At 34.9% G+C, this 18,687-nt stretch overlaps 2 protein-coding genes across 13 annotated transcripts in view; one reads left to right on the top strand and one right to left on the bottom strand.

The window, feature by feature from the left end:
- Window positions 1-5,825, top strand: part of dclk2 (doublecortin like kinase 2) — a 42,649-nt gene extending 36,824 nt beyond the window's left edge. For 7 of the 8 annotated variants that reach the window (XM_022738154.1, XM_022738152.1, XM_022738149.1 and 4 more), the window contains 2 exons: window positions 2,689-3,497; window positions 5,549-5,825. In XM_022738154.1, coding sequence (XP_022593875.1) covers window positions 2,689-3,456 — 768 coding nt within the window. In that variant the 3' untranslated portion in view covers window positions 3,457-3,497; window positions 5,549-5,825. Of the gene's footprint in view, window positions 1-2,688; window positions 3,498-5,548 lie in introns of those variants that run through there. The other variant, XM_022738155.1, reaches the window with a different exon arrangement.
- Window positions 5,826-5,937: 112 nt separating this feature from the next.
- lrba (LPS responsive beige-like anchor protein) overlaps window positions 5,938-18,687 on the bottom strand; it is a 199,084-nt gene continuing 186,334 nt past the window's right edge. For all 5 annotated transcript variants that reach the window (XM_022738141.1, XM_022738143.1, XM_022738144.1 and 2 more), the window contains one exon: window positions 5,938-7,382. In XM_022738141.1, the coding sequence (XP_022593862.1) occupies window positions 7,292-7,382 (91 nt within the window). In that variant the 3' untranslated portion in view covers window positions 5,938-7,291. The remainder of the gene's footprint in view (window positions 7,383-18,687) is intronic.

Raw genomic sequence — 18,687 nt, 5'->3', positions numbered from 1 at the left:
CAGCGTGACAGCGAATGTTTGACCCACATAAAGACGACTGAGCTTCTTCTACTTTCTACTTTATATGAATCTTGCACTCACTTGATCCCTGGGATAGAATATCTGGCCTCAATCATGGTTGAAAAAGACATTACATACAAGTTATAAGCAACTTATGCTGCTGTGAACATGTAAGACAGGATTTTAGAGATGGAATGATGGAAGAACAGAACAGTGAAGTCATTCCTGTAGTCACATCCTTCCACCCTGTCTGTTTCAAGCCCCATTTGCATCATTTCCTGTTGTACAGTTTGACTTCCTCCACTCCTCATCTCATCAGGTCACACCACCCATCAGCCTCGTGCACTCTCTTCAGTCTGTCTGTCTGTACCGAAGGCAGGAAAAGGGGGGAAGGGGAAGTTTCTTTGATTAGAAATTTAATTTGATCCCCCTCTTTACTGCAAAGAGCCTCATTTTGTTGTAAATTTCATTTGACAGTTTGAGGTGTAAACACGGGCCCTGGCCTCGGCCCCTCCTCCTCTCCATCCACTTCCTCCTCCCTCTTCCTCACCCCTCCCTCACACCCGACCCAGGACCACAGGGGACGCCTGGAGCTGAAAGCCGGGTACACACTTCACCCCTCCCTCCCTCCCGCTGCCTCCCTTCTTCCTTTCCAGCCATCGCCCTTCCCCTCACCCTCTTCCCCACATCTGAAACGGCTCCTACCCCCTACTACTCTCCCTTCCTCCCTTCCCTTCCTTCCTGTGTCTTTCTCAGGCCCCCTGCCCCTCGGCTGCAGTAACAATAACCAACTGATGTGGACCACACTAACTCTCTCCCAAAAGGCGCTCTGTCCTGGATTTACCCCTGACTCTTTTCATACTTCTCATTCGGTCCTTCAGTCACATTTCATTCCATTTGTACCAACTTTTACGGGATGTGAAAATTATCATCTGTTTTGAAGGATGTTTGTTTAATCACATTGTGATTGAGGTTGTTTAGCATGTTTACAGTGGCAGCCAATACGAGCTAGTGCAAGAGCAGTGTCATTTGCCTCCCTCTCTGCCATTATTGTTTGTTAGTAATCTCATTGAAAATAGCTCCTTAAAATCAACTTTCAGTAAATTTCTATAAATCTAAACTTGGTCTAACAGCACTTGTAACATATTAATGGTGCTCTGATGCCACCTTGTGGAGAAAATCAAAAACTGTGCTGGAACTATTCTGTAGTTCAGATTAGCAGAGAAGGATGCAAACCAGTGTGGCTTTATTGCCTTGGATACAAGATTCCCCAGCACATTTTAAAAGGATAAGGATGGCAGGATTCTATATTTTTCTTATTGTCAACAACTCCCATGAAAAGATAAAAATCTACAATTTGTAACATACCTAACCTGTCTGTGGCACTCAGCCTCATTCCTAAAACATTCCTTGGTACTGTAGTTTTTAGCAAACATAGCATTTGGACTATCAGCCCTGGATTAATATACATTTGGGCCTCTGGTGAGTATTTATGGCAGCAGGATGGTATCTGTGAGAGAAACTTCACTACCCATGTACATGGAAATGAAGTACAATATCTCCCCCATGCAAGAGTGTGACTCCGTTATGTGTTTTTAGCAGTTTTTGGACAACAACAGAGCTTTATGACACAGAAGTATAAACTACCAGGCTTATGCTAAACAGGCCACAATGGGATTTGTTGATGATAAGAAATATATAGAATAAGACCAGCATCATCTTTTAAAATCAGTACAATCAAAAACACATTTAATCCCACTTACCACTGCATTTTGTTGACAGTTATCCAAATATAGCTAAACACTCACTGACACGTGTATCTGTCTGAACTAGTCACTTATAGAAATTCTTACAGTTTGTTCCAACTTAGTCTTTTCAAAATCTGCGGGCCACTTGGTTTGGAAAATGTTGAAATGATCCAAAATAATGATAAAAATGAAAGATCAGCACTGAGCTGGAACAACAACTGTCCACTTGCCGTCATGCTTGTTGTGTTGACTTTATTTTGTGAAGCTGTGAGTAAGACTAGTCTCTGTCCCTTTTTGCTTCTCCCCTCTCCCTGCATTACGTCCCTCTGAATTAGCTCCAAGGCAATGGTATGTACTAACACTTAACGCTACGCCTCATCCGTTCTGCTGCTGAGATTCAGCACAAGGGCAAATGAGGAACATAACATTTACTCGTTCTCTGTCCCACGTGAGAAACGCATCATTGGCTTCACTCAGGACAAAAGCACCACCTATGCATCTGCTGAATGAAAAAGTAAACGTAGACTTTCTCCTTTGCCCTTCCTCTGCACATAGAGTAGCACTTGATGATCTGATTTGCCTTCTTGTGGGGTCAGTCCACTGTGCAAACCATACTGTCTTCTTGTTTAATCATCTTTCAGTTATTCATGTCCATTTCCATTAGAGTGTGTCATCATGTGTGTTGTTTATTCATTTAAATCAAAGAAATCACAAAAACTGGGTCATTAGTTAATGATGAGTTAATGAAGAGTTTGCTATTTTAATATCTTCAAACATTCAGCTGATCAGTTATTCACTGGACAACTTCAGGCTAAATTAGAGGTTTTCTGTTGTCAGTGTAGATTGACCCACAGTATCGCTTTTTCTCTCCTGAGTGGTATTATTTGAACTTGAGAGGCACAAGAGTATCCAGCTGATGACTGTCTGTCTGTTTTGCCAGAACACAGCTCTAGATAAAGAGGCCTTCCAGCTCACCGCCCGTCGTTGTCCAGACCCCCAAACAGCTTGCAACAAAGTCCCATCTGCCCTCCCAATCAAACCAGCCTCACCGACAAAGCCGGGACCAGCTTCTCCAACCAAACAAGCGTCAAGCACCAAAGTATCAAAACCCGCCAAGCTGACATCACCCAGCAAGACCACCGTGACTGCTGTGCCTGATTCTAATCCTCCCTGCTCTCAACCCCAGAATGAAAATGACCCATTAGCTTCTAAGCTTCACCTCCCTCCCTCTGCTCCTGTAAGTTCGCTTCAGTTCTCCCCTTCACCCTCCACTGAAACTTTCCCTATCACCTCTTTGCCGGTAGCATTCCCTCCTGAAATAAGAACATCACCCACATCACCCTCTGCTGCTCCCTGCTTATCTCTAGAAGCTCCCTTACCCTCAGGCACTCTTGGTCTTTTCACCTGCACAACTCCCTCTACACCTGTCTCCTGTCCCTCCCCATCTTCTCCTACCAAAGATGTGACACCCCAGTCTTCCTCTCCCACAAAGCAAGCTTCCCCTTCCCCCATCTCCCCTGTCAAACCTGCTGTATTCCTCCCTCTCTCTTCCCCGACCAAACAAGAAGCTTCCTCCCCTTCTCCAATCCATCCAACCCTGTTTCCTTCTCCTCCCTCTACACCTCCCAGATCCACAACCCCGCTCTCCCCAGCTGGCCCTCCTTCTCCCAGCCCTCTACCTGCTGAAGAGCTCATGGAGAAGGTTTAAAAGCCTGGGCTCTGTAGCCAAGTTCACCCTCCACTTGTCACGTATGTATCATTAGACATGGGATGAGGAGAATTAACATCCACCATGAGCATTTCCAGTAGCTGTAAACTGAGCCAGTGACTGCTGTGTCCACATCTTTTCCTCTCATTCTTATCCCACACATTTTCCAAGATGGAGGATACCAGGCATTTTCTAAGAGTTTGTTGATTGTATATATAGGTTTGTATTTATTAATGGAGAATGTGGAGAAAGGGAATGAATTGAATATCACTGTTCTGAGTGGTTGTCTTTGGAAGTCATGCGTTACTGTATCACATTAATGTGAATTCTCTCCTTTATTTATTATCCCATTTTGACTGCCTGTGGCTCTTTTTGTAAATAGATATTCATTACACACAAACACCCCAATGTGGTGTTCCTTTGATTTAGCAGAGAGACAGTTTTGTCCATAAGACAACTATTTCAGCATATCAGTCGTCTCAACTTGCTAGCCTAGCTACCTTTAGTGCACAACCCTTGGTACAATTATATATCACTAAGCTAACAATAACCACTATTAGTACTTTCTCTGGCAACAGCAATCTACTCCTATGAAGTGTTACTGCAAACATAATGTACAGAGGCTGGACAAAATAACGGTAATACCTACCAAAGAACCAAGCAGATAATTATAATAATAAGTAAGGCAGTACTTAGCCTGTTTACCATTTCAGCAACTTTAAAAAACAAGACAACTTTCTGTTGCTTCTTGTGCAGTTGCTCCCAACCTTTTTGCCTTGTGATCCCTCAAAACAAGGAGTTCTGACTGACTCCTCATCATAAACTGCATGTCTATGCATAGTGACCATTTCAACCAAAGATTCAAATTGTTTCATATAAAAACATTCAGGGGTCTGAGGATATAAAATTGTCCATGAACTAATTAATTGTTTGAATGTGTTTTTCTGTTTTTCTTTCATCTTAATTATCAGATTTATCCTGCGATGCTTTAGGTTGTCTTGACCCACAGGTTGGGAACCACTGCTTTTGAGTTGTCTAGCCATGCAAATAGTTTTGGGTTAATTTGCAACGGTTATGAGATATCATTGAGAATTTTGTTTGTGGTCCTCAGAGTTAAAATAAAAAAAAAAAAGATCCTATAGCAGAAACACTATACCCAATACTCAACAATTCACGGAAACAAATCAATCAGAAGTAATTTGTACTTCAGACAAGGCTCCTGTGAATGTCAGCAGTGAGGTCTGTGAATTATACAGAGAAACTGTCCAGAACATTGTTTCTGGAAACAGATGTTGCAGTTGAATATTTTAAGTGTAAATCTTTCATGCTGTAAGTACAACAAACAAAATTCCATCCAGAAATTTCAGAGGAGAGTATCTCAAAAATCCAGTCAAATAAAACAAATATGTGTAAATGTCCATTTGGTAGATTATTTTGTACACCCTCTGTAACTGACTGACACATTCATTCACACACTGACTGTATGTATTGTATGTGAACTCTAGTTGTATATAGTATGAAGAACCTTAGCTGTCCACCTGAAACTTGAAGGTTTGTTTTTTGCCTGTGTGCGTCTGAGCAGCCATGACCCTCAAAGTCATAACTGTAATACAGAAAATTAGACAAACTACTGTGGATCCAACAGACATGAAACTAAACTGTAGGCCTGTTTCTCAAAGCTGAACTGCTTATTGCTTCAACTTTAAAACTGCTCAGACAAGATGCACATACTGGTTTTAGTTGGTTCCCAATGACGACACTACACTGCATCAAACTCGTCAACACAGTTCCTCTAAATATTCAGTCAATGTTTTTTTTTCGATACATTGGATTTACACAGTAAGAATGAATGTGTTGTCAAGGTGACAGGTTTGTGCCTCACCACTGGCTAACAGCTCATAGCTTAATTATGCCTTTATGAAATCCAGCTTGGCTGAAAAATGGGATCCCAAAATTGTGCATCCTACATTCATTTCTAAGTGTTTTGTTTTGTCCTTGTTTGTACCTGTTTTAAACTTCACAGCATTTATCCCAGCTGGTGTTAGTAGGGCTAACTCCTCCTGTGGTTCAACATGTCTCTTTATCTCTTCAGAACTTTCAGCTGCATGAATACTCATCTCCCTTTTACTGGCTCCCTGTAAGTCAACCCCCCCACACACACACACAGACACAGTTAATTTGGTCATTTAGCTTCTCTTATGTAGTTGAAGTAGAATGTTATAGCAGTTTGTAAAGGGAATTTGTATGAAGACAGTTTTAAAACAGGTAAATCAACTGTGTCAAACTGGAGAAATGGTTTTTAATAGGCATAGAGTGGCTGCTTTTAATGTCCCACTATTTTGAAACAGCAGAGAGCAAAAAATAAAAAATGCAATAAAGACTTGAAATGAATGTGTTTGTGTGTTTGTCTTACCAGAGGCTGGCCACTGGAGGGTGCCATGAAGTCTTAGTGATACCTAATGAAAAATACATCTAGCACAATTCAAGTTATAAAATTCCATTTTATTGTCAGAACTCAGCACACAAAACACTCCAATATGATTGCAAAAAAATAATGGTTGATAGATAACAGTAGTTGTCATATAACTGGAGATTCAAACCACACCAAAGCTCAAACTTCAAAGGAATGTTTCCTCAAAATCAAAGATACAAGTGGACGTAAATTTTACTTAGGATCAAAGGAATATGTCTCATTGCCATTTTAGTGCTGAATCACATCTTAACATAATCACTCATCCTGTGATCTACACTGCTGTGATGAAAAAAAAAGAAGGAACCGCAGACTGAAACACAGCAAGTCCTTCCTTTCATTGCACATCTCACTTTGCTGTTAGCTGCTTTGGAGACAGGACTCAAAGAGGACTCTGAAGATGCTAAGCTGGCTTGGGAACTAGGTATGATATGACATTTTTTATTTAATGAAGTACTAAAAATTTTGATCTCATACCCTCACTCTTTCCATCACAGATATTAATCAATTTTGAAAAAAATGATTCAGTTTGTTTATTCAGTCATTTAGGAGAAATGTAAATGAATGAAGCTTAATCCTCAACATAGTTTTCCTGACATCCTCTATGTAAAGCTCATTTTCAACATCACTGATGCAGAGAAGTTTTGTGTTTTTGATGTTTAAAGTATTAAATGATAACGCGAAAATCTGCGCTGATGTGTTTTATATGAGCAGTGAGCCATGCACAGAAACGCAATCGCTTAGCAAGCACAGAGGTACAGAGGGAATGGAAATTTTAAATATGAAAGACTACATTTAAACAGTATATATATATAGACATTTATATATATGTATATTCCCTCTTCATTTATCCTTCTGTCCAATACATTTATTATTTATTCAAACATATATCTAACGGCTTTGTTGCCAAAATGGCAAAATGTTAAAATTGAATGATAGCTTTATAATTATTCCCCACATACACACCTACAGAGAAAAAAAAAAAAAAAAATCACTCACCCTAAAGTACACAAATATTTGGATTTTTAAGTCAAGAGAAAAGGTTTTCACTAGCTCCCCATAAATCCCTCTTTTCTTTTCTGGAGGAGATGAAAATAGACTCTTACAGCTAAAAATAGATTTGTTTTTAACCGTACAGTAACATAACCCCCACCCTATGATTTATATGAAAATTTTCTATCTGATCTACAAAATATAGCAATGCCCCTTTTTAAAAATAGTTTGATTCTTTTACTATAACAGGACAGATTTCTTTTTTTCCTGTGAGATACATTCAGGATATCAGGATAGACAGAATAGTGCCTTTGATAAGAGTTCTTCATCCGTGTCCAACTTTGTCAGTCAGGTTTTGTTGCTGTTGTCAGTTCAGTACCTTGTCTGGTACTCATGGTGCCACCTGTTGAAGTCATTGTAGAAGAGCACGATACTTCCAGATGCCATGCCAGTTATGATGCACCTTAGAAGAGTCAGGAGGGAACACCATGAGGTTTTGTTTGCTTTCCATGCTTCTTTTGATTTTTATTTGTTGTGAATTTGAGATACTTGTACTTGAAGTATATATTTTTACTTAGCTGCATGTCAGGGGAAGCAGGTGTACATTTTACTCCACTATATTTATTTGACATCTATAGTTACTAATTAAGAGTTTACATATGAAACTTGCAATCATCTATTTATGTAGGATATATTGTAAAAAGTATTTAAATGTATATAACCTTGAACAGCTACAACATTATGCTGCTTGTATATCCATACAGCAGCAATAGTATTAATATTACGGTAATGAAATAAACATAACCTGGATAATCAGGATTTTGTCACACAAGTGAGACTACAGTATGTAACTTTTGCTAAATAATGGTCACTTCCACATATGCAAAATTCACAAACAAATTCCACAAATAAAAAATTATCTATGAATACATTCCATTAATTTACAAATTAATGGAAAGTATTTGTGAATATCTTCCTAACATAATCAACTTTCAAACAGACATTTGTTAATCAATTTTCGATTTGTGCTACAAAAAAGCATTTGTGGATTTGAATTTTACACACTCAGAGTTTTGAAACAAACTTTCCGCCAGACTGAACCAAAATCGACTTGTATCACTCGGCCACTTTCAGAAAACACGCTATCACCTGCTGACAACGCCTTTTCAAATTAAGAGCACGTAGTATTCTATGTATTGTTTTTCCGCCCAAGTGATCGGCGCACCACCGTGCCGCCCCAGCACAAAGTCATACTCATACTATAGTAAGGCATGTAAAAAAAATCATACTATAGTAAAGCTTAAAAATGTCATAGTATATTAAGGAATTATAAAATGTCATAGTATAGTTAATTATAAAAGTCATAAAAAGGTCATGTTATAGTAAAGTAAGAAACATAAAAATGTCACAGTATAGTAAGGCATGAAATGTCACAAAAGCATTATAGTATAATAAGGTAAAAGAGATCAGAAAACATCATAGTATAGTAAGGCATAAAACGTCACAGTAAAATAGAAAAATGGCATAAAAACGTCAGTATAGTAAGGCATAAAATTTCATAAAAACGTCATGGTATAGTAAGGCATAAAAAGTCAAAGTATAGTATGGAATAAAAGGTGATAAAAATGTCATAGTATAGTAAGGCATAAAAAGTCATAAAAACGTCAGTATAGTAAGACATAAAAAGTCATAGTAAAGTAAGGCATAAAAAGTCATAAAAACGTCATAGTATAGTAAGGCATAAAAATTCATAAAAACGTCATAGTATAGCAAGGCATATAAATGTCTAATAGCCTATAGTAAGGTAAAAAATGTCATAAAAACGTCATAGTATAGCAAGGCATAAAATGGCATAAAAACGTCATAGTAAAGTAAGGCATAAAAAGGCATAAAAACGTCATAGTAAACTAAGGCATAAAAAGTCATAAAAACGACATAGTATAGTAAGGCATAAAAAGTCATAAAAACGTCATAGTATAGTAAGGCATAAAAAGTCATAAAAACGACATAGTATATTAAGGCATAAAAAGTCATAGTATAGTAAGGCATAAAAAGTCATAACATCATAGTGTAGTAAGGCATAAAATGGCATAAAAACGTCATAGTATAGTAAGGCATGAAATTTCATAAAAACCTCATAGTATAGTAAGGCATAAAAATGTCTAATAGCCTATAGTAAGGTAAAAAATGTCATAAAAACGTCATAGTATAGTAAGGCATAAAAAGTCATAACATCATAGTGTAGTAAGGCATAAAATGGCATAAAAACGTGATGGTATAGTAAGGCATAAAATGTCAAAGTATAGTAAGGAATAAAAGGTGATAAAAACGTCATAGTATAGTAAGGCATAAAAAGTCATAAAAATGACATAGTATAATAAGGCATAAATAATCATAGTATAGTAAGAGATAAAAAGTCATAAAAACATCAGCATAGTAAGGCATAAAAAGTCATAAAAACGTCATAGTATAAGGCATAAAAAGTCATAAAAACGTCATAGTATAGTAAGGCATAAATAGTCATAAAAACGTCATAGTATAGAAAGGCATAAAACGTCATAAAAACGTCATAGTATAGCAAGGCATATAAATGTCTAATAGCCTATAGTAAGGTAAAAAATGTCATAAAAACGTCATAGTATAGTAAGGCATAAAAAGTCATAAAAACGTCATAGTATAGTAAGGCATAAAAAGTCATAAAAACGTCGTAGTATAGTATGGCATAAAATGTCATAAAAACGTCATAGTAAAGTAGGGCATAAAAATGTCATAGTATAGTGAGGCATAAATAGTCATTAAAACGTCATAGTAAAGTAAGGCATAAAAAGTCATAAAAACGTCATAAAATAGTAAGGCATAAATAGTCATAGTATAGTAAGGCATAAAAAGTCATAAAAATGTCATAGTATAGTAAGGCATAAATAGTCATAGTATAGCAAGGCATAAAAAGTCATAAAAACGTCATAAAATAGTAAGGCATAAATAGTCATAGTATAGTAAGGCATAAAAAGTCATAAAAATGTCATAGTATAGTAAGGCATAAAAACTTCATAGTATAGTAAGGCATAAAAAGTCATAAAAACGACATAGTATATTAAGGCATGAAAAGTCATGGTATAGTAAGGTAAAAATGTCATAGTATAGTAAGACATAAAATGGCATAAAAACGTCATAGTATAGTAAGGCATAAAATGGCATAAAAACGTGATGGTATAGTAAGGCATAAAAAGTGAAAGTATAGTAAGGCATAAAATGGCATAAAAACGTGATGGTATAGTAATGCATAAAAGGTGATAAAAACGTCATAGTATAGTAAGGCATAAAAAGTCATAAAAATGGCATAGTATAGTAAGACATAAATAGTCATAGTATAGCAAGGCATAAAAAGTCATAAAAACGTCATAGTATAGCAAGGCATATAAATATCTAATAGCCTATAGTAAGGTAAAAAATGTCCCAAAAACGTCATAGTATAGTAAGGCATAAAAAGTCATAAAACGTCATAGTATAGTAAGGCATATAACGGCATAAAAACGTCATAGTATAGTATGGCATAAAATGTCATAAAAACGTCATAGTATAGTAAGGCATAAAAAGTCATAAAACGTCATAGTATAGTAAGGCATAAAAATGTCTAATAGCCTATAGTAAGGTAAAAAAGTCATATATAGTAAGGGAAAAAATGTCATAAAATCGTCATAGTATAGTAAGGCATAAAAATGTCTAATAGCCTATAGTAAGGTAAAAAAGTCATATATAGTAAGGGAAAAAATGTCATAAAATCGTCATAGTATAGTAAGGCATAAAAATGTCTAATAGCCTATAGTAAGGTAAAAAAGTCATATATAGTAAGGGAAAAAATGTCATAAAATCGTCATAGTATAGTAAGGCATAAAAATGTCTAATAGCCTATAGTAAGGTAAAAAAGTCATATATAGTAAGGGAAAAAATGTCATAAAATCGTCATAGTATAGTAAGGCATAAAAATGTCTAATAGCCTATAGTAAGGTAAAAAAGTCATATATAGTAAGGGAAAAAATGTCATAAAATCGTCATAGTATAGTAAGGCATAAAAATGTCTAATAGCCTATAGTAAGGTAAAAAAGTCATATATAGTAAGGGAAAAAATGTCATAAAATCGTCATAGTATAGTAAGGCATAAAAATGTCTAATAGCCTATAGTAAGGTAAAAAAGTCATATATAGTAAGGGAAAAAATGTCATAAAATCGTCATAGTATAGTAAGGCATAAAAATGTCTAATAGCCTATAGTAAGGTAAAAAAGTCATATATAGTAAGGGAAAAAATGTCATAAAATCGTCATAGTATAGTAAGGCATAAAAATGTCTAATAGCCTATAGTAAGGTAAAAAAGTCATATATAGTAAGGGAAAAAATGTCATAAAATCGTCATAGTATAGTAAGGCATAAAAATGTCTAATAGCCTATAGTAAGGTAAAAAAGTCATATATAGTAAGGGAAAAAATGTCATAAAATCGTCATAGTATAGTAAGGCATAAAAATGTCTAATAGCCTATAGTAAGGTAAAAAAGTCATATATAGTAAGGGAAAAAATGTCATAAAATCGTCATAGTATAGTAAGGCATAAAAATGTCTAATAGCCTATAGTAAGGTAAAAAAGTCATATATAGTAAGGGAAAAAATGTCATAAAATCGTCATAGTATAGTAAGGCATAAAAATGTCTAATAGCCTATAGTAAGGTAAAAAAGTCATATATAGTAAGGGAAAAAATGTCATAAAATCGTCATAGTATAGTAAGGCATAAAAATGTCTAATAGCCTATAGTAAGGTAAAAAAGTCATATATAGTAAGGGAAAAAATGTCATAAAATCGTCATAGTATAGTAAGGCATAAAAATGTCTAATAGCCTATAGTAAGGTAAAAAAGTCATATATAGTAAGGGAAAAAATGTCATAAAATCGTCATAGTATAGTAAGGCATAAAAATGTCTAATAGCCTATAGTAAGGTAAAAAAGTCATATATAGTAAGGTAAAAAATGTCATAAAATCGTCATAGTATAGTAAGGCATAAAATAGTATAGTAAGGCATAAAATGGCATAAAAACGTCATAGTATAGTAAGGCATAAAATGTCATAAAAACGTCAAAGTATAGTAAGGCATAAAATGTCACAAAAACATTATAGTATAGTAAGGCATAAAATGTCATAAAAATGTCATAGTATAGTAAGGCACAAAAAGTTGACATTGGTTCCTGGTTCGCATTCGGCGGTCTGGCCAACACCTGCTTCTCATATCCTGTTGACAGCTTGGCTGATTCCAGCTCCTGATCCCCTGTCTGCTGTCCGGTCAACATCAGCTCCTGGTCAGGTCGACATCAGCTCCGGGTCACTCCACCACCTCCTGTGCCTGATCTCCTGTTGGTGATCTGGCCGAACCCTGCTCCTGATCCCCAGACAATGGTCTGGCCATCTTCCGTTCCTCATCTCTGGTTTGCAGTCTGGCCAACATCAGTTCTTGGTTTCCCATTGCCAGTCCAGCCACTCTTTGCTCTTTCCTAATTTCCTGTTGGCCGTCCAGATGTCAGCAGCACCTGATTCTCAGTTGGTTATCTGGCCCAAATCAAATCCTGGTTTCCAGTCAGCAGTTCAGCTGCTTCCTGCTCCTGATGGTGGTCTGACCGCCTCCTGCTCTCCCCCCAGAGCGGCTGTGCCAGCGACACCTGTCTCCTGCTCACCCTCCAGAAGGGCTCTACTGATGGCTCGGCCCTCCAGATCGGCCTCCCGAGGGGACCTGCCTTCGTCATCACCCTCCTGCTTAGCTTCCCAAGGGGACCCGCCTTCATTGTCGCCCTCCTACTCAGTTTCCCGAAGGGACCCACATTTGTCCTCCAGAGAAACACAGTCTTGGGTGCCGGTCTCCAGCTTGACCTCCGGAGAGGTCACTCCTTCACCCAGGCAGATTTCCTCTTATGCAGCTTCCCCAGCCTGTCTGGCCTCTGGGCCATTCTCCTGGGTTCCCCAGCCTGTCTGTTCGGACTCAGAGCTGTCCCTCCGAGTTGCCCTGCCTGTCTGTCCTGCCCTCAAACTCCTTCTCTAGCACCATTTTTCTCCTCTCTGTCCACTTCTCCGTGGATCCCTCCTCCTCCCTATCCACCCAACTGACTCAGTGTTCCTGTTCCGCCTAAGGGTCATCTGGAATCCGACCCTTGACTGTCATAGTTGGAATGACAGACACATTTTGTTTTGACACTGTTGGACACTTTGTGTTTGATTGTTTTGGATTTGATTTACTTCCTGTTTTATTTTGAAATCACTTAATTTGTGTGTCTTATGTTAGAGATTGCTTCCTGTCTTTGTCCTGTTTCCCTCGTAGTAGATTGTCTGACCTGCCCAGATCTGATCACCTGTTTTTTCCTGTATTCTGTTTTTGCCAGTTGTACTGTTTCGCTCCAGCGTTCCCGTACATTGATCTCCAGTGTTTTCTTTAGTTCTTGGATTTTCTGTTTTTTTGTTCCTGGCTGGTTTGTGTTGGATTTTGTGTTGGTTGTTGTTTAATAAAACACCTCGTTCCTCCTTCACTTTTGGAAGGTCTGCATTGTGGGTCTTAATACTCCAAAACACTGACAGTCATACTAAAGTAAGTAAGGTATAAAAAGTCATAGTATAGTAAGGCATAAAAAGCCATAAAAACGACATAGTATAGTGAGGCATAAAAAATTATAAAAATGACATAGTAAGGCGTAAATAGTCATAGTATAGTAAGACATAAAAAGTCATAAAAACGACATAGTATAGTGAGGCATAAAAAATTATGAAAATGACATAGTAAGGCGTAAATAGTCATAGTATAGTAAGGCATAAAAAGCCATAAAAACGTCATAGTATAGTAAGGCATAAAAAGTCATAAAAACGTCATAGTATAGTAAGGCATAAAAAGTCATAAAAACGTCATAGTATAGTAAGGCATAAAAAGTCATAAAAACGTCATAGTATAGTAAGGCATAAAAAGTCATAAAAACGTCATAGTATAGTAAGGCATAAAAAGTCATAAAAACGTCATAGTATAGTAAGGCATAAAAAGTCATAAAAACGTCATAGTATAGTAAGGCATAAAAAGTCATAAAAACGTCATAGTATAGTAAGGCATAAAAAGTCATAAAAACGTCATAGTATAGTAAGGCATAAAAAGTCATAAAAACGTCATAGTATAGTAAGGCATAAAAAGTCATAAAAACGTCATAGTATAGTAAGGCATAAAAAGTCATAAAAACGTCATAGTATAGTAAGGCATAAAAAGTCATAAAAACGTCATAGTATAGTAAGGCATAAAAAGTCATAAAAACGTCATAGTATAGTAAGGCATAAAAAGTCATAAAAACGTCATAGTATAGTAAGGCATAAAAAGTCATAAAAACGTCATAGTATAGTAAGGCATAAAAAGTCATAAAAACGTCATAGTATAGTAAGGCATAAAAAGTCATAAAAACGTCATAGTATAGTAAGGCATAAAAAGTCATAAAAACGTCATAGTATAGTAAGGCATAAAAAGTCATAAAAACGTCATAGTATAGTAAGGCATAAAAAGTCATAAAAACGTCATAGTATAGTAAGGCATAAAAAGTCATAAAAACGTCATAGTATAGTAAGGCATAAAAAGTCATAAAAACGTCATAGTATAGTAAGGCATAAAAAGTCATAAAAACGTCATAGTATAGTAAGGCATAAAAAGTCATAAAAACGTCATAGTATAGTAAGGCATAAAAAGTCATAAAAACGTCATAGTATAGTAAGGCATAAAAAGTCATAAAAACGTCATAGTATAGTAAGGCATAAAAAGTCATAAAAACGTCATAGTATAGTAAGGCATAAAAAGTCATAAAAACGTCATAGTATAGTAAGGCATAAAAAGTCATAAAAACGTCATAGTATAGTAAGGCATAAAAAGTCATAAAAACGTCATAGTATAGTAAGGCATAAAAAGTCATAAAAACGTCATAGTATAGTAAGGCATAAAAAGTCATAAAAACGTCATAGTATAGTAAGGCATAAAAAGTTATAAAAACGTCATAGTATAGTAAGGCATAAACAGACATAGTATATTAAGGCATAAAAAATCATAAAAACGGCATAGTATAGTAAGGTATAAAAAGTCATAGTATAGTAACGCATAAAAAGTCATAAAAACAACATAGTATAGTAACGCATAAATAGTCATAGTATAGTAAGACATAAAAAGCCATAAAAACGACATAGTATAGTAAGGCATAAAAAGTCATAGTATAGTGAGGCATAAAAAGTCATAAAAACGACATAGTATAGTAAGGCATAAAAAGTCATAGTATAGTGAGGCATAAAAAGTCATAAAAACGACATAGTATAGTAAGGCATAAAAAGTCATAGTATAGTGAGGCATAAAAAGTCATAAAAACGACATAGTATAGTAAGGCATAAAAAGTCATAGTATAGTGAGGCATAAAAAGTCATAAAAACGACATAGTATAGTAAGGCATAAAAAGTCATAGTATAGTGAGGCATAAAAAGTCATAAAAACGACATAGTATAGTAAGGCATAAAAAGTCATAGTATAGTGAGGCATAAAAAGTCATAAAAACGACATAGTATAGTAAGGCATAAAAAGTCATAGTATAGTGAGGCATAAAAAGTCATAAAAACGACATAGTATAGTAAGGCATAAAAAGTCATAGTATAGTGAGGCATAAAAAGTCATAAAAACGACATAGTATAGTAAGGCATAAAAAGTCATAGTATAGTGAGGCATAAAAAGTCATAAAAACGACATAGTATAGTAAGGCATAAAAAGTCATAGTATAGTGAGGCATAAAAAGTCATAAAAACGACATAGTATAGTAAGGCATAAAAAGTCATAGTATAGTGAGGCATAAAAAGTCATAAAAACGACATAGTATAGTAAGGCATAAAAAGTCATAGTATAGTGAGGCATAAAAAGTCATAAAAACGACATAGTATAGTAAGGCATAAAAAGTCATAGTATAGTGAGGCATAAAAAGTCATAAAAACGACATAGTATAGTAAGGCATAAAAAGTCATAGTATAGTGAGGCATAAAAAGTCATAAAAACGACATAGTATAGTAAGGCATAAAAAGTCATAGTATAGTGAGGCATAAAAAGTCATAAAAACGACATAGTATAGTAAGGCATAAAAAGTCATAGTATAGTGAGGCATAAAAAGTCATAAAAACGACATAGTATAGTAAGGCATAAAAAGTCATAGTATAGTGAGGCATAAAAAGTCATAAAAACGACATAGTATAGTAAGGCATAAAAAGTCATAGTATAGTGAGGCATAAAAAGTCATAAAAACGACATAGTATAGTAAGGCATAAAAAGTCATAGTATAGTGAGGCATAAAAAGTCATAAAAACGACATAGTATAGTAAGGCATAAAAAGTCATAGTATAGTGAGGCATAAAAAGTCATAAAAACGACATAGTATAGTAAGGCATAAAAAGTCATAGTATAGTGAGGCATAAAAAGTCATAAAAACGACATAGTATAGTAAGGCATAAAAAGTCATAGTATAGTGAGGCATAAAAAGTCATAAAAACGACATAGTATAGTAAGGCATAAAAAGTCATAGTATAGTGAGGCATAAAAAGTCATAAAAACGACATAGTATAGTAAGGCATAAAAAGTCATAGTATAGTGAGGCATAAAAAGTCATAAAAACGACATAGTATAGTAAGGCATAAAAAGTCATAGTATAGTGAGGCATAAAAAGTCATAAAAACGACATAGTATAGTAAGGCATAAAAAGTCATAGTATAGTGAGGCATAAAAAGTCATAAAAACGACATAGTATAGTAAGGCATAAAAAGTCATAGTATAGTGAGGCATAAAAAGTCATAAAAACGACATAGTATAGTAAGGCATAAAAAGTCATAGTATAGTGAGGCATAAAAAGTCATAAAAACGACATAGTATAGTAAGGCATAAAAAGTCATAGTATAGTGAGGCATAAAAAGTCATAAAAACGACATAGTATAGTAAGGCATAAAAAGTCATAGTATAGTGAGGCATAAAAAGTCATAAAAACGACATAGTATAGTAAGGCATAAAAAGTCATAGTATAGTGAGGCATAAAAAGTCATAAAAACGACATAGTATAGTAAGGCATAAAAAGTCATAGTATAGTGAGGCATAAAAAGTCATAAAAACGACATAGTATAGTAAGGCATAAAAAGTCATAGTATAGTGAGGCATAAAAAGTCATAAAAACGACATAGTATAGTAAGGCATAAAAAGTCATAGTATAGTGAGGCATAAAAAGTCATAAAAACGACATAGTATAGTAAGGCATAAAAAGTCATAGTATAGTGAGGCATAAAAAGTCATAAAAACGACATAGTATAGTAAGGCATAAAAAGTCATAGTATAGTGAGGCATAAAAAGTCATAAAAACGACATAGTATAGTAAGGCATAAAAAGTCATAGTATAGTGAGGCATAAAAAGTCATAAAAACGACATAGTATAGTAAGGCATAAAAAGTCATAGTATAGTGAGGCATAAAAAGTCATAAAAACGACATAGTATAGTAAGGCATAAAAAGTCATAGTATAGTGAGGCATAAAAAGTCATAAAAACGACATAGTATAGTAAGGCATAAAAAGTCATAGTATAGTGAGGCATAAAAAGTCATAAAAACGACATAGTATAGTAAGGCATAAAAAGTCATAGTATAGTGAGGCATAAAAAGTCATAAAAACGACATAGTATAGTAAGGCATAAAAAGTCATAGTATAGTGAGGCATAAAAAGTCATAAAAACGACATAGTATAGTAAGGCATAAAAAGTCATAGTATAGTGAGGCATAAAAAGTCATAAAAACGACATAGTATAGTAAGGCATAAAAAGTCATAGTATAGTGAGGCATAAAAAGTCATAAAAACGACATAGTATAGTAAGGCATAAAAAGTCATAGTATAGTGAGGCATAAAAAGTCATAAAAACGACATAGTATAGTAAGGCATAAAAAGTCATAGTATAGTGAGGCATAAAAAGTCATAAAAACGACATAGTATAGTAAGGCATAAAAAGTCATAGTATAGTGAGGCATAAAAAGTCATAAAAACGACATAGTATAGTAAGGCATAAAAAGTCATAGTATAGTGAGGCATAAAAAGTCATAAAAACGACATAGTATAGTAAGGCATAAAAAGTCATAGTATAGTGAGGCATAAAAAGTCATAAAAACGACATAGTATAGTAAGGCATAAAAAGTCATAGTATAGTGAGGCATAAAAAGTCATAAAAACGACATAGTATAGTAAGGCATAAATAGTCATAGTATATTAAGGCATAAAAAGCCATAAAAACAACATAGTATATTAAGGCAAAAAAAGTCATTGTATATTAAGTCATAAAAAGCCATTAAAACAACATAGTATAGTAAGGCGTAAAAAGTCATAAAAACGTCATAGTATAGTAAGGAATAAATAGTTATAAAAACATCATAGTATAGTAAGGCATAAATAGTCATAGTAGAGTAAGGCATAAAAAGTCATAAAAATGACATAGTATATTAAGGCATAAAAAGTCATAAAAACGTCATAGTATAGTAAGGCATAAAAAGTCTTAAAAACGTCATAGTATAGTAAGGCATAAATAGTCATAGTATAGTAAGGCATAAAAAGTCATAAAAATGACATAGTATATTAAGGCATAAAAAGTCATAAAAACGTCATAGTATAGTAAGGCATAAAAAGTCATAAAAACGTCATAGTATAGTAAGGCATAAAAAGTCATA

The sequence above is a fragment of the Seriola dumerili genome, unplaced genomic scaffold (genome assembly GCF_002260705.1).
Source record: "Seriola dumerili isolate Sdu_G_001 unplaced genomic scaffold, Sdu_1.0 BDQW01000035.1, whole genome shotgun sequence".
Taxonomy (NCBI): Eukaryota; Metazoa; Chordata; class Actinopteri; order Carangiformes; family Carangidae; genus Seriola; species Seriola dumerili.
The sequence above is the reverse complement of the archived record's forward strand: the minus strand, read 5'-3'. Positions and strand labels throughout refer to the sequence as shown.